Raw genomic sequence first — 14,393 nt, forward strand, 5'->3', positions numbered from 1 at the left:
GGCACGTCGGCCCAGAGGGCCCCACTCGCTGCAGGCCCGGCTGAACACGCCTCCTCGCCGCATGAAACCGGCTTCAGACTGCCCCGCCTGCCTTCATTGAATCCGCTCATGTGCTGGCAACACGTCCTTCCGCGAGCCGGTCGGCATTTTAGAACACAAAAAATGACCAAAATATAATTAATTACGCATGGTCTTGACTTGTTGTGCTCGCACTGGTAGCAGGAACTAGAGGTTTTTCTTTATTCATAACTCTACTCAATTTTTTTGGCTTTGAAGTGAATCATGGTTGTGGAAATTATGTATGAATGTGCAGATATCTGTGAACATGAGTTTGATGTGGAAGGTGAACTTGGAATGTCGGGCTTGCGCGTGAACTATACCATGTCCAATGCTTTGTCTGTTATTGTTTGGAAAGTAATTGCTGTTATTACATGACCCGAAAAATAATTGTGCCACATTAGTAGATGCACGGACATCACAACAGGCATGCTGACTGGATAAACATTTGAGCCTAGCTACTATGAAGGAAATTTTGTATTGACAACAGTTTTAGATAGCAAGAGACGCCTAGCCTGCTCTGCCTCTTCTAGCTTAATTCTAGCTTCTTCCATCTCTTCTTTGGCATGGGTGAAGAGAGCATATGATTGCTCTTTTCGCTTCTTCAGGACCTCAGCTCATTCTCAAGGGTGGCTGCACGCTTTCTTTCAGCCTTTACTAGAGCCACGAGGACACGAACAACTGACGACTCCACCTGGCTTGTGTGTAATCCAACATCATCTGGGAATTTGCACCTTGTGTCTAATCCAGCATCATTAGGGAACTGGCACCTTGTGTGTAATCTAGCCTCATTTTGGAAACATGATCCCGAGGTTGACCATACTTCCCTCCTCGCGGGAACTGCATCCTGACATGAAGTTGCTTCTTTGTTAGATCAATACTAGCAACCTAGATCCATTTAGTAGAAGCCAGATAAACAGAACTGGGAGAAGTGAATTGAAAAGGAAAAAAATATAAAAATAGACTACAAGGTGAGAACACCCACTTCCTACATCAAGCCAAAAACGAAAGCATTAGGATGATTAAGACTCTTCTTATTGCACATCGAATAACACGAGGCTTAAGAGAAACAGAAACTACAACATATACACATCGAAGAACACGAGGCTAAATGAAAGTAATTGAAAGGGTGTTACTTATCAAAGCTTGTTTTACAGGTTAGGTGCAGCTCCTCTTTAACTTGCCACGCTCCTTGAAGATGTCCCCAATATCCCGTGTTGGTCTTCATTGCTCCTCTACATGTTCGCACTTGTGGTTTTAAAATCTCAACACGGCAAGAAAAATATACTACAAGTAATACTCGCGCATTAAAGCACTCGTCTGCCATGTTAGAGCATATCCAACAGAATCGCAATGCGCGATGCTTTAAAAAAGCATTTACAGTGTTAATATTGAGAAGTAGAGATAGAGAGTAGAGACTAGAGAGTGGAGGATAGTTCTCAGCATAGATAGATAAAAAATAGATTATTCAACTACTCCTCATCGTCCGACTCCTCCTCGGTGATGTCCTCCTCCGAAGTCTGACTGTAGGCGTGAAGATACCGATCGTTGTCGGATTCCCAGGGTGACCCTGCTCCTAGCCTCATGTTGAATTGAGCGTCCACTTTTCTCCTACGCTTGTCTCGCGATAGGCGGCTACCTCCGCCCTCCTCTTATCCCTCTCCGCCCTCCTTTGCGTGTAGAACTCGCGCTCGTTGCTGATGTCCTGTGGGAAGTGTTGGCGCCACAGCGCCATGGCTTCCTCATCCATCTCGGCGATGCCGAGACGGTGCTCCCGCCTCCGGTTGTCGTGACGATCCTCGTTGGTGATAAGCCGCGGCAGAGGCGCGATCTGCTGTGCCCGCTCCCGCGTCGGCACGTTGGGGAAGTTCAATGTTCTATGAGGCCACCAGAGGCGCCATGCCACCGCATCGTACGCGTGGGCGGCCTTGTTGGTGGTGCCGAAATTGCTGAGGCCGAGGAGCATCCTGCGGAACCGGATCTCGGCGGAGAAGCCGCCGGAGGGGCGCGCGCGGACTCCGGGGTATCCCCAAGTTTCCCAGTGACGCGACGGCATGGTGGCATGGCGGCGGCGAGGCGAGAAAGAGCGGAGAGAGAGAGCGGTGGCGAGGCACAGAGTGGGGAGAGAGCGGTGGCAAGGCATAGAGCGGTGAGAGGGCGTTGGATTTTATAACACGCCGGACGCCGCGCGCCAAAACTAGCGCACGCCCGGCCGCTTTTTCCCGCGCGCGTGCAATCCTTTCCCGACGTCTCTGCTATCTCTACTCTCTTCACTACTATTATATTTATTTTATATTTAGTATTTATCTCTACTTCTCTACTCTCTACTTTTTTCTCTACTTTTTTCTTTTCTTATAAAAACAGAGTTGGTGATGATGGTGTGCCTTCCATCCTGCAATATAGGCCGTCTGATTTATATCTGACAGATAGGAATGAAACAATGGCAATTTTGCAAAAAGATACCCACAACCCTCTCCAGATTTGCAAATAAGGCCTTCCCTCGTTCATCCTTTTCTCCCACAAGATAAACTACTCATACAAATGCATCTTGATGCGTGCAACGCATGGGCATCTTGCTAGTTCTAAAAAAATCCATCATTCGCCACACTACTGGTTGCAGATGAAAAACCTACCCAAGCACAGCGCATACAAGAGCGACGCACAATTACAAGCTGATATTCTGTTGGAAAATGGAGGCTATAACCAATTACTTTTATGGGAACAATAGCACCCATGAAATTTGAAGGGTAGGTATGACCAAAACTGGAACTGCACATGTGTTGCTAAGTGATTCAATACACACATTACCAATCGAGGAGGAGAACGATGGTCGCGGCGGCCTCTGTGAGTCATAGTTGGTAGCGGGAGTCAGTTCATTGTCCACGATGGTGGTGCTTCTGCTCTTGGCGTCGGTTTCCGGGAAGCAGATCCGAGACCGTGGAAGACGGTGATGGGGAAGAGGCTCCGTGTACGACAACGACGGTGGACTAGCTCCAGTGCGGCGTACGATATTGTCGATGAGGCAGATGTGCTGCGATGGACGAGTGCGCCGATGTAGAAGGGGAGGAGCATGAAGTTTGCGTGTAACACCCCGGATGTAACTTTCCCTATTTGTACTCCAACTCTTGCCGTTTCCGGCGTTAAGTTATATTTATTTCCTCGGGTTCGGGTCTTTGTCTCCGTGTGTTGTTGTCTTTGTCATGCATCTCATATCATGTCATCATGTGCATTGCATTCGCATACGTGTTCATCTCATGCGTTCGAGCATTTTTCCCGTTGTCCGTTTTGCATTCCGGCGCTTCATTCTCCTCCGGTGGTCATTTCTAGCTTTCTTTCGTGTGTGGGGTTTAAACATTTCCGGATTGGACCGAGACTTGTCAAGCGGACTTGGTTTACTACCGGTAGACCACCTGTCAAGTTTCGTATCATTTGGACTTCGTTTGATACTCCAACGGTTAACCGAGGGACCGAAAAGGCCTCGTGTGTGTTGCAGCCCAACACCCCTCCAATTTGGCCCAAAACCCACCAAACTCTGCTCCATGTCTTAGAGCGTTCGATCACGATCGCGTGGCCGAAAACCGCACCTCATTTGGACTGTCCTAGCTCCCTCTACCTATATATATGTGATCCCCTCCGAAACATTCGCGGTACAAACCCTAGTCCTCTTCCACCTCGCGCCCGGACGTTTCTTCCACCGACGGACACGTCCGCCCTCCACCTCGCTCCGGCCAGTGGCGTCGCGCCACGTCACCCCGCCGCCGCCGCCAACCAACCGGGCGCCGCCACCTCATCCCAGGCGCCTCCTCTCTCTCCTCCCCACCGCGCCGGCCCGCGGGGCCCGAGGCAGGCCCGCGCGGGCCCAGTTCCATCACCGCCGCCCCGCGCCAGGGGTCCCCGCAGCGCCCGACGCCGCCCCGGCCTCCGTCGCCCGCCACCACCGGCCGGCCGGCTCCGTCGTCCTCTCCACCGACCTCCTCGCCGCCCCGGTCATCTTCTCCCCCTCCGGCGTCGTCCTCCTTCCCGGTGAACAGGAACTCCGGCGAGACTCCGGCGAGTGCATCGGGAACCGCGCTGGATCTGGATCTGAAAAATCTCGGTTGACTTTTTCCCTCCGAACCCTAATTTTATGCAAACTTTGACCTGCCGTATCTCCGCATCCGTAGCTCCGATTTGGACATATAGTATATCAGAATGTTCGCCTCGACGAGTACATCATTTCATTCCATTACATCATTTTCATTTGAGCTCATCTTGATGCCTGAAATGCTGTTAGAAAAGGCCTTCGTGAGTTAATTGTCAGATCCGCTAGTTCATCTTAGACTTTTGTCATTTTTGCCATGATTAATGTGTGCATGATATGCCTGTGAGTCCTTCATATGTTTCGTTAAGCATCTTGTTATCTTTACAGAGGTGCAACCCATGCATTTTTAGGATGTGTGTGGTGACTTGTGCAAGCTTACAAAGTGAGGCACCCGGTAACTCTGTTTTCAGGGACTTCGTAGTTTTCACTAAGTCTGGGATTATTTAGTTCATGATGCCATATGTTCAGCTTGTTTCCTAGTGATCCGTGCCTCTTTTGAGGATGATCAGTAAAGGAGTTTTGTTAATCATGTTATGCTGTATCCATCCGTGTCTTTACTTGCAATTACGGAGCAACCTAGCTTGAGTCAATCGAGCTCTACTTTTGCTTCGTGGTGAATCTGGGCAGATCGTCAACTCGTTTGCGATTTTGCCGATGCTATTGTAGTTGATCCGTGCATGCTATGTCATTGTTCTTGTCATGTATAGCTAGAATTTTGTGCCTTCTTAATGGATGTATGATTTCCTTGCCATGACTTGCACCATAGTGAGTGCATCGAGCTCGTTTACATGCCTTCGTGAGTTATATTTCAGCATGTCTCAGTTTTCACTAAGTCTGAAAACTGATTGTGTTTTAGCTATGTTCGTGTGCCCGTTAGTATATTTTGTGAACCCTTTTGGCCCCAGGTCACTTTGGGTCTTTTGTTAAGCTTGTTGAGTAGCTCCATGTCATGTTCTTACTTGTCTTAATCAGGTCTTGTATCATGTTGTTTTGCTGCTCCGAAGAGGGCTTCGTGATCTGAAATTTCAGACAAGTGTTAATTTCACTAAGTCTGGAATCTGTTTTGCATTTGCGTTTTTGCCATGCTTGTTTGAACCTCATAATGGATGAATTGGCCGTAGCTCAGTGCTAGAGTTTTGTTAAGAATCTTGTGTACATCCCTGCCATGCATTTTGTTGTCATGTTTGGTGGCTGTAGCATGTTCATCTCATTGCATTTAGACGCCTACTTGCTGTAAATCGCAGACCGGTGTCAATTTTTGAATCGCTTGCCATTTCCAAACCGTAACTCCGATTCCGATGATCTTTATATCGTTTTCAAGCGATTTCATCTCATTTTTCCAGTGGCACCCTTGTAATTCCAAGTTGAGGCCAGGTTCATGCATTTCCTGTCATATCTTGCATTTTGCATCCCGCATCGCATCCCGCATAGCATATCATCATTTCATCATATTGCTTGTTCTTGCACGTGGTTGATTGTATCTATGTTGCTTGTTTGTCTTGTTTGGGTAGAGCCGGGAGACGAGTTCGCTACCGAGGAGCCCGTTGAGTTTGCTTGTGAGGATCCAGTCAACTCTGACAACTGTGCAGGCAAGATGATCATACCCTCGAAATCACTACTATCTTTGCTATGCTAGTTTGCTCGCTCTTGCTATGCCAATGCTACGATGCCTACCTTTTGCTTGTCAGCCTCCCAATTGCCATGTTGCACCTCTAACCCACCATGTCCTAGCAAACCGTTGATTGGCTATGTTACCGCTTTGCTCAGCGCCTCTTATAGCGTTGCTAGTTGCAGGTGAAGATTGGAGCCGTTCCTTGTTGGAACATTTATTTACTTTTTGGGATATCATTATGTTGCTATGTTATCTTAATGCATCTATATACTTGGTAAAGGGTGGAAGGCTCATCCTCTCGCCTAGTGTTTTGTTCCACTCTTGCCGCACTAGTTTCTGTCATATCGGTGTTATGTTCACGGATTTTGCGTTCCTTACGCGGTTGGGTTATAATGGGAACCCCTTGATATTTCGCCGTGATTAAAGCTTTTCCAGCAATGCCCAACATTGGTTTTACCATTCGCCACCTAGCCTTTTCTTTCCCTTGGGTTCTGCAGACTCAAGGGTCATCTTATTTTAACCCCCCCCCCCCCCGGGCCAGTGCTCCCTCTGAGTGTTGGTCCGAACTGAGCTGCCTGCGGGGCCACCTCGGGGAAACTTGAGGGTTGGTTTTACTCGTAGCTAGTCTCATCTGAGTGTGCCCTGAGAACGAGATATGTGCAGCTCCTATCGGGATTTGTCGGCACATTCGGGCGGTGTTGCTGGTCTTGTTTTAACCTGTCGAAGTGTCTTGAGTTACCGAGATACCGAGTCTGATCGGAATGTCTTGGGAGGAGGTTTATTCCTTCGTTGACCGTGAGAGCTTGTCATGGGCTAAGTTGGGACTCCCCTGCAGGGATTGAACTTTCGAAAGCCGTGCCCGCGGTTATGGGCAGATGGGAATTTGTTAATGTCCAGTTGTAGATAACTTGAACCTTAATTAATTAAAATGAATCAACTGAGTGTGTTACCGTGATGGCCTCTTCTCGGCGGAGTCCGGGAAGTGGACACGGTGTTGGAGTAATGCTTGCGCAGGTTGTTCCTCTAGTTTTTCACGCTCGCGCTTTGCCTCCTCTTCTCGCTCTCTTTTGCGAATAAGATAGCCACCATATATGCTAGTCGCTTGATGCAGCTCCACATATATTTGCCTTACCCTTCCTATAAGCTTAAATAGTCTTGATCGCGAGGGTGCGAGATTGCTGAGTCCCTGTGGCTCACAGATACTATAACTCCAGATGTAGGTCCAGGTGATTCCGCTCCAGGTGACGAGTGCGAGCTCAAGTGGGAGTTCGACGAAGACTCTCAGCGTTACTACATGTCTTTTCCTGATGATTAGTAGTGGTGCCTAGTTGGGGTTTGATTCGGGGCCTTGTCGCATGTTGGGTTCTTTTCTATTTTGGCGCCGTAGTCGGGCCATGAGTGTTTGTATGATGGATGTTATTTATGTACTTTGATGTGACGTGGCGAGTGTAAGCCAACTATGTATCGCCCCCTTTTATTATACATTACATGGGATGTTGTGATGATTGCCTAACTTGCGACATTGCTTTCAATGCGGTTATGTCTCTAAGTCGTGCCTCGACACATGGGAGCTATAGCCGCATCGAGGGCGTTACAAGTTGGTATCAGAGCCTTCCCCGACCTTAGGAGCCCCATTGCTTGATCGTTATTAGCGGACGAGTTGTGTCTAGAAAAATGTTTTGAGTCTTTTAGGAATTATATATTGGAGAGCTTAGGAATTATTTTTATTTCCCAGTCTCCTCATCGCTCTGGTAAGGCATCCTGACATAGAGTTTTGACTCTTCTCTTCTCAAATTTCACTAAAAAAAATTTAGGATCACGCGGGTATCTGGGAATCGTTCCGATGGTTTTATGATGAGAACATTGACTTGGTGCCTCCTGTCAGGGGTTTAGTGGAAGTGTCCCAGGGAGTTGAGCTCTGAGGTGTTGTCATCATAATTTTATCGTTGCAGTTCTGGAATACCTGAGTTTAGTACGCCGACATCGAAAATCTCTTTTATGCAGTTCGTTGGTGAGATAACCTCGACGCCACCCAGTACTGGGGTGGGAGTTCGGGAGTATCGCCATAACTTGTATAACGGATGCTTTTCGAAGGTTGAGGTAGATGGTTTCCGAAGGTTTCTTGGTTATGTGTTGAAGGATGGATACAGCTGGATGTAGGATTTGCTAGTTTGGGTGAGATATTATGCTTCCCCTGTATCCCCAACACATGATTGCATAACCGGAAAGTTTCGGGAGTTTCATAGGTGGGAATTCTCGTAGCTCTAGTTCTTCTTCCACGGATATTGGTTTGAGATTGGGATTTCTTACCGATTATTCGTTCTTGATCCGTACCTTGTTGATTTATTTCTCTACCTTAATTCTACGTGGCTTCTCAATTTATGGATATGTGACCATTTGAAGAGGAATGCATTCGTTCATTTTGTTCGAATGTGAAGACAATATGTTGCAATTTTCATTCCGTTGGATTCAGCTTCAATATTTATCTGTCAATGTGCTAATGGTGGTCAACCTCTTCAGGATGGATCCTCCAACGCGCACGACTCCGAATCCTGATCCGCCACCACCTCCACCTCCTCCAGAGGCATGGCAAGCTGTGATGGCCGCAACCAATGCAAACACACAGCTGATCATGCAAATTCTTCAAGAGCGCAATCAAGGCAGTCAAGGGAATCAAGGCAGCAATCAGAGTCACTTTGCTACACTCAACCAGTTCCTTGCTAACGGGCCAAAGACTTTCAGCAATTGTGTTGAGGCAACCGATGCTGACGATTGGCTTGTGGATCTGTGTAAGCATTTCGAGTGCAGTAACGTCAGGCCTGAGGACTTTGTTAAGTTCGCTTCCTTCCAACTCAAAGATCAAGCTGCAGAATGGTTCCAGCAGTACAAGGACTCCAGAGGTGGACGTGTTATCACTTGGGATGATTTCCGTCGAGATTTCCGAGCTCATCATATTCCCTAGAGCGTGATTGAAAGCAAGCGTGAGGAATTCCGCAATCTGAAGCAAGGCTCTTTGTCTGTCTATGACTACAACAAGTTGTTCTAGAAGCTTGCCCGCTTTGCCAAGCAGGACGTGCCTGATGAGAAGAGCATGATATATCAGTTCAGGGGTGGTCTCAGAGAAGAAATTCAGCTCGCTCTTGTCCTCTTTGAGCCCTTGAGATACGATGAGTTCTACAACATGGCACTGAAACAAGAGGCTGCTCAGTTGAGGTGTGATGCTTCCAAGAAGCGAGTCAGAGATGTTACTCCTTCTTCCTCTACTCAAGTGGCCAAGAAGCAGAAGTTTTGGCTTCCTCCTCCTCCGTTCCGTCAGCCGTATCAGCAGAAGAGCAAAGGTGGCAGTGGTTCTTCCCACCCACCCAACCCTGGCTTTCAGAACAAGGCTTCGTCTCAAGCTCCAAGATCGAGTGCTCCGTATCACCGTCCGCTTTCAGAGGTCACATGCAACAAGTGCCAACAGAAGGGTCACTATGCCAACAAGTGTTTCAACCAGAGGCGTCTTCCCACTCCTCCTCCTGTCAGATCGGCAAGTACAGCTGTGGTCAAGCATAACCCCAAGCATGCCAAGGTCAATTTGATGAATGCAGCTCAGGCACAGGACTCGTCAGATGTGATCATGGGTAACCTTCATGTTAATGATATTCCTGCAAAAGTACTTTTTGACTCTGGTGCATCGCATTCCTTCATGTCATTCCCATTTGCATCGGAGAACAATTTTAGTACTAAGGCTTTACCTAGAGCTATGCAAGTTGTCTCTCCAGCTAAGCGTCTGAGTTCTAGTTTGATGGTTCCAGATATTTCTATCTTGATGGGTGATTTCAAGTTTCTGGCTTCTCCAATGGTTCTTGGTAACTCGGATATTGATCTTATTCCCGGGATGGATTGGCTTTCTAAGCACAAGGCTCAGCTTGATTGTCCAGCCAGGCAGATTCAATTGACTCATTTGTCTGAGGATGTAATTGTCTTTGCCGCTCGGGATAATTCCATCCGTCTGTTTTCTCTCAATGAGAAGGGTGAATTGGACGCTATTTCGCAAATTCCAGTCGTTTGCGAATACCAAGACGTCTTTCCAGAAGAGCTTCCAGGAATGCCTCCGCACCGGCCAGTTGAATTCGTTACAGATCTTGAGCCTGGTACGGAACCTGTATGCAAACGTCCTTACAAGCTCGGACCTGAAGAGTTGAAGGAGCTGAAGAAGCAACTCGATGAGCAAGAAAGAATGGGTCTCATCCGGCCTAGTTCTTCTCCATGGGGTTGTGCTGTTCTTTTTATGAAGAAGAAGGATGGAACGGACCGACTTTGTGTTGATTACCGTCCAGTGAACAAGAAGACCATCAAGAACAAATACCCACTTCCCAACATCAATGAGCTGTTCGAACTACTCAAAGGTGCCCAAGTATTCTCCAAGCTTGATCTCCGTATGGGTTATCACCAGATTCGCATTCGTGAAGAAGATATTCCCAAGACAGCTTTCAGAACAAGCTTTGGTTCATATGAATACACTGTCATGTCTTTTGGCCTTGCCAACGCTCCTCCGACGTTCTCTCGCACGATGAACTTCATCTTCAACGCCTACACCAATGACTTCATTTTGGTCTATCTCGACGACATTCTGATTTTCTCGAAGAACAAGGAAGATCATGCCAAGCACTTGCGTTTGGTTCTTGATAAGCTCAGAGAACATCAGTTCTATGCCAAGTTCTCCAAGTGTGAATTTTGGCTCGATGAGGTTCTTTATCTTGGTCATATCATCTCTGCCAAGGGAATTTCCGTGAATCCTGAGAAGGTGTCTGCAATTGTGAATTGGGAACCTCCTCAGAACGTGAAGCAACTCCGAAGTTTTCTCGGTCTCGCAAGCTATTGCCGAAGATTTGTTGAAAACTTTTCTAAGATCGCGAAGCCTCTCTCAAATCTTCTTCAGAAGTACGTCAAGTACGTTTGGTCTCCGGAGTGTGATATTGCTTTCAACTCTTTAGAAGTTGATCACTGCTCCAGTTCTGACTCCGCCTGATGAATCCAAGCCGTACGAGGTCTTTTGTGATGCCTCTCTCCGAGGTCTTGGCGCAGTATTGATGCAAGAGAAGAAAGTTGTTTCTTATACATCTCGCCAGTTGAAGCCTAATGAGAAGAACTACCCCACTCATGATCTCGAGTTGGCGGCAGTTGTGCATGCTCTTTTGACTTGGAGACATCTTCTATTGGGAAGAAAAGTGGATATTTTCACTGATCACAAGAGTCTCAAGTACATCTTCACTCAGCCTAATCTCAACCTCAGGCAAACTCGATGGGTCGAAATGATTCAAGAGTATAATCCGAGTATCGAGTATACTCCAGGCAAGGCCAATGTGATTGCTGACGCTTTGAGTAGAAAGGCTTACTGCAACAGTCTGATTCTTATGCCTTATCAACCCGAGCTTTGTGAAGCTTTCCGCAAACTTAATCTGCAAGTTGTTCCTCAAGGTTTCCTCGCCAACCTTCAAGTCTCTCCTACCTTGGAAGACCAGATTCGCCAAGCCCAGCTTCTTGATGCTATGGTGAAAAAGGTGAAGATTGGGATTGCCAAGAGTCAGTCCAAGTACAAGTGCTACCGCCTTGATGACAAGGACACTCTCTTCTTCGAGGATCGTATTGTTGTGCCCAAAGGTGACCTCCGTAAAGTAATCATAAACGAGGCTCACAATTCTCTCCTCTCCATCCACCTTGGGAGCACAAAGATGTATCAGGACCTTAAGCAAACTTATTGGTGGACTCGAATGAAGCGCGAGATTGCTCAATTCATGAATGAATGTGATGTCTGCAGAAGAGTGAAGGCAGAACACCAAAGGCCAGCTGGTCTCCTCCAACCTCTTGCCATTCCAGAATGGAAGTTTAACCACATTGAAATGGACTTCGTGACTGGGTTTCCAAAGTCCAAGCGTGGCAATGATGCTATATTCGTTGTCATTGATAAACTCACCAAAGTGGCTCACTTTCTTCCTATAAAAGAGTCGATCACTGCAGCTCAATTGGCGGAACTCTATACCTCTCGCATTGTCTCTCTGCACGGTGTTCCTCAAGTGATCTCTTCAGACCGTGGCAGCATCTTTACCTCTAAGTTTTGGGATTCTTTTCAGAAGGCCATGGGCACCAACATCCGCTTCAGCACTGCTTTCCATCCTCAAACAAGCGGTCAAGTCGAGCGTGTCAACCAGATTCTTGAAGATATGCTCAGGGCTTGTGTGATCTCCTTCGGCATGAAGTGGGAGGATTGTCTTCCTTATGCTGAATTCTCCTTAAACAATAGTTTTCAAGCAAGTTCGGGAAAGGCCCCATTTGAAATTCTGTATGGCAGGAAGTGCCGTACCCCTCTCAACTGGTCTGAAACCGGTGAACGTCAGCTGCTGGGTAACGACTTAATCACAGAAGCAGAAGAAATGTGCAAAGTCATTCGTGATAACCTCAAAGCAGCCCAATCCCGCCAGAAGAGCTACTATGATAGTAAGCACCGTGATTTGGCTTTCGAGATCGGAGATCATGTTTACCTCCGTGTCTCTCCTATGAAAGGTACTCGTCGCTTCGGTATCAAAGGGAAGCTTGCCCCTAGATACGTGGGACCTTTCAAGATTGTCAGCAAGAGAGGCGACCTCGCCTATCAACTCGAGCTTCCTTCAAACTTTGCAAATGTTCATGACGTGTTCCATGTCTCTCAGCTTCGAAAGTGCTTCAAGACTCCTGACCGCACCGTCAACTTCGAGGACATTGAGCTCCAAGAAGAAATCTCTCTTATCGTGAGCACCCAGTTGCTATTCTTGAAGAGACTGAACGCAAGACTCGCAACAAGTCAATCAAATTTCTCAAAGTCAAGTGGTCACACCATTCCGACCGTGAAGCTACCTGGGAACGCGAGGATCACCTCCGTTCTGAGTACCCGGAGTTCTTTCAGTCCTAGATCTCGGGACGAGATCCTTTCGTAGTGGTGGAGTGTTGTAACACCCCGGATGTAACTTTTCCTATTTGTACTCCAACTCTTGACGTTTCCGGCGTTAAGTTATATTTATTTCCTCGGGTTCGGGTCTTTGTCTCCGTGTGTTGTTGTCTTTGTCATGCATCTCATATCATGTCATCATGTGCATTGCATTCGCATATGTGTTCATCTCATGCGTTCGAGCATTTTTCCCGTTGTCCGTTTTGCATTCCGGCGCTTCATTCTCCTCCGGTGGTCATTTCTAGCTTTCTTTCGTGTGTGGGGTTTAAACATTTCCGGATTGGACCGAGACTTGTCAAGCGGCCTTGGTTTACTACCGGTAGACAGCCTGTCAAGTTTCGTATCATTTGGACTTCATTTGATACTCCAACGGTTAACCGAGGGACCGAAAAGGCCTCATGTGTGTTGCAGCCCAACACCCCTCCAATTTGGCCCAAAACACACCAAACTCTGCTCCATGTCCTAGAGCGTTCGATCATGATCGCGTGGCCGAAAACCGCACCTCATTTGGACTCTCCTAGCTCCCTCTACCTATATATATGTGATCCCCTCCGAAACATTCACGGTACAAACCCTAGTCCTCTTCCACCTCGCGCCCGGACGTTTCTTCCACCGACGGACACGTCCGCCCTCCACCTTGCTCCGGCCAGTGGCGTCGCGCCACGTCACCCCGCCGCCGCCGCCAACCAACCGGGCGCCGCCACCTCATCCCAGGCGCCTCCTCTCTCTCCTCCCCACCGCGCCGGCCCGCGGGGCCCGAGGCAGCCCCGCGCGGGCCTAGTTCCATCGCCGCCGCCCCACGCCAAGGGTCCCCGCAGCGCCCGACGCCGCCCCGGCCTCCGTCGCCCGCCACCACCGGCCGGCCGGCTCCGCCGTCCTCTCCACCGACCTCCTCGCCGCCCCGGTCATCTTCTCCCCCTCCGGCGTCGTCCTCCTTCCCGGTGAACAGGAACTCCGGCGAGACTCCGGTGAGTGCATCGGGAACCGCGTTGGATCTGGATCTGAAAAATATCTCGGTTGACTTTTTCCCTCCGAACCCTAATTTTTATGCAAACTTTGACCTGCCGTATCTCCGCATCTGTAGCTCCGATTTGGACATATAGTATATCAAAATGTTCGCCTCGACGAGTACATCATTTCGTTCCATTGCATCATTTTCATTTGAGCTCATCTTGATGCCTGAAATTCTGTTAGAAGAGGCCTTCGTGAGTTAATTGTCAGATCTGCTAGTTCATCTTAGACTTTTGTCATTTTTGCCATGATTAATGTGTGCATGATATGCCTGTGAGTCCTTCATATGTTTTGTTAAGTATCTTGTTATCTTTCCAGAGGTGTAACCCATGCATTTTTAGGATGTATGTAGTGACTTGTGCAAGCTTGCAAAGTGAGGCACCCGGTAACTCTGTTTTCAGGGACTTCGTAGTTTTCACTAAGTCTGGGATTATTTAGTTCATGATGCCATATGTTCAGCTTGTTTCCTAGTGATCCGTGCCACTTTTGAGGATGATCAGTAAAGGAGTTTTGTTAATCATGTTATGCTCCATCCATACATGTCTTTAGTTGCAATTATGGAGCAACCTAGCTTGAGTCAATCGAGCTCTACTTTTGCTTCGTGGTGAATCTGGGCAGATCGTCAACTCGTTTGCGATTTTGCCGATGCTATTGTAGTTGATCCG

At 47.9% G+C, this 14,393-nt stretch overlaps 1 protein-coding gene across 1 annotated transcript; it reads right to left on the bottom strand.

Moving 5' to 3' along the window:
• Positions 1–1,639: 1,639 nt before the first annotated feature.
• Positions 1,640–2,113, bottom strand: LOC147991162 (ethylene-responsive transcription factor 3-like). The gene has a single exon (XM_087538552.1). It carries the CDS (start codon positions 2,111–2,113, stop codon positions 1,640–1,642), a length of 474 nt encoding a protein of 157 aa, XP_087394678.1.
• Between the last annotated feature and the right edge of the window lie 12,280 nt (positions 2,114–14,393).

The sequence above is a fragment of the Triticum urartu genome, chromosome 1A (assembly GCF_056163025.1).
Source record: "Triticum urartu cultivar PI428250 chromosome 1A, HENAU_Tu73, whole genome shotgun sequence".
In the NCBI taxonomy this organism is placed as follows: domain Eukaryota; kingdom Viridiplantae; phylum Streptophyta; class Magnoliopsida; order Poales; family Poaceae; genus Triticum; species Triticum urartu.

Coding starts and splice junctions, on each gene's coding strand:
- LOC147991162 (XM_087538552.1), bottom strand. CDS start 2,113: ATGCCGTCGCGTCACTGGGAAACTTGGGGATACCCCGGAGTCCGCGCG.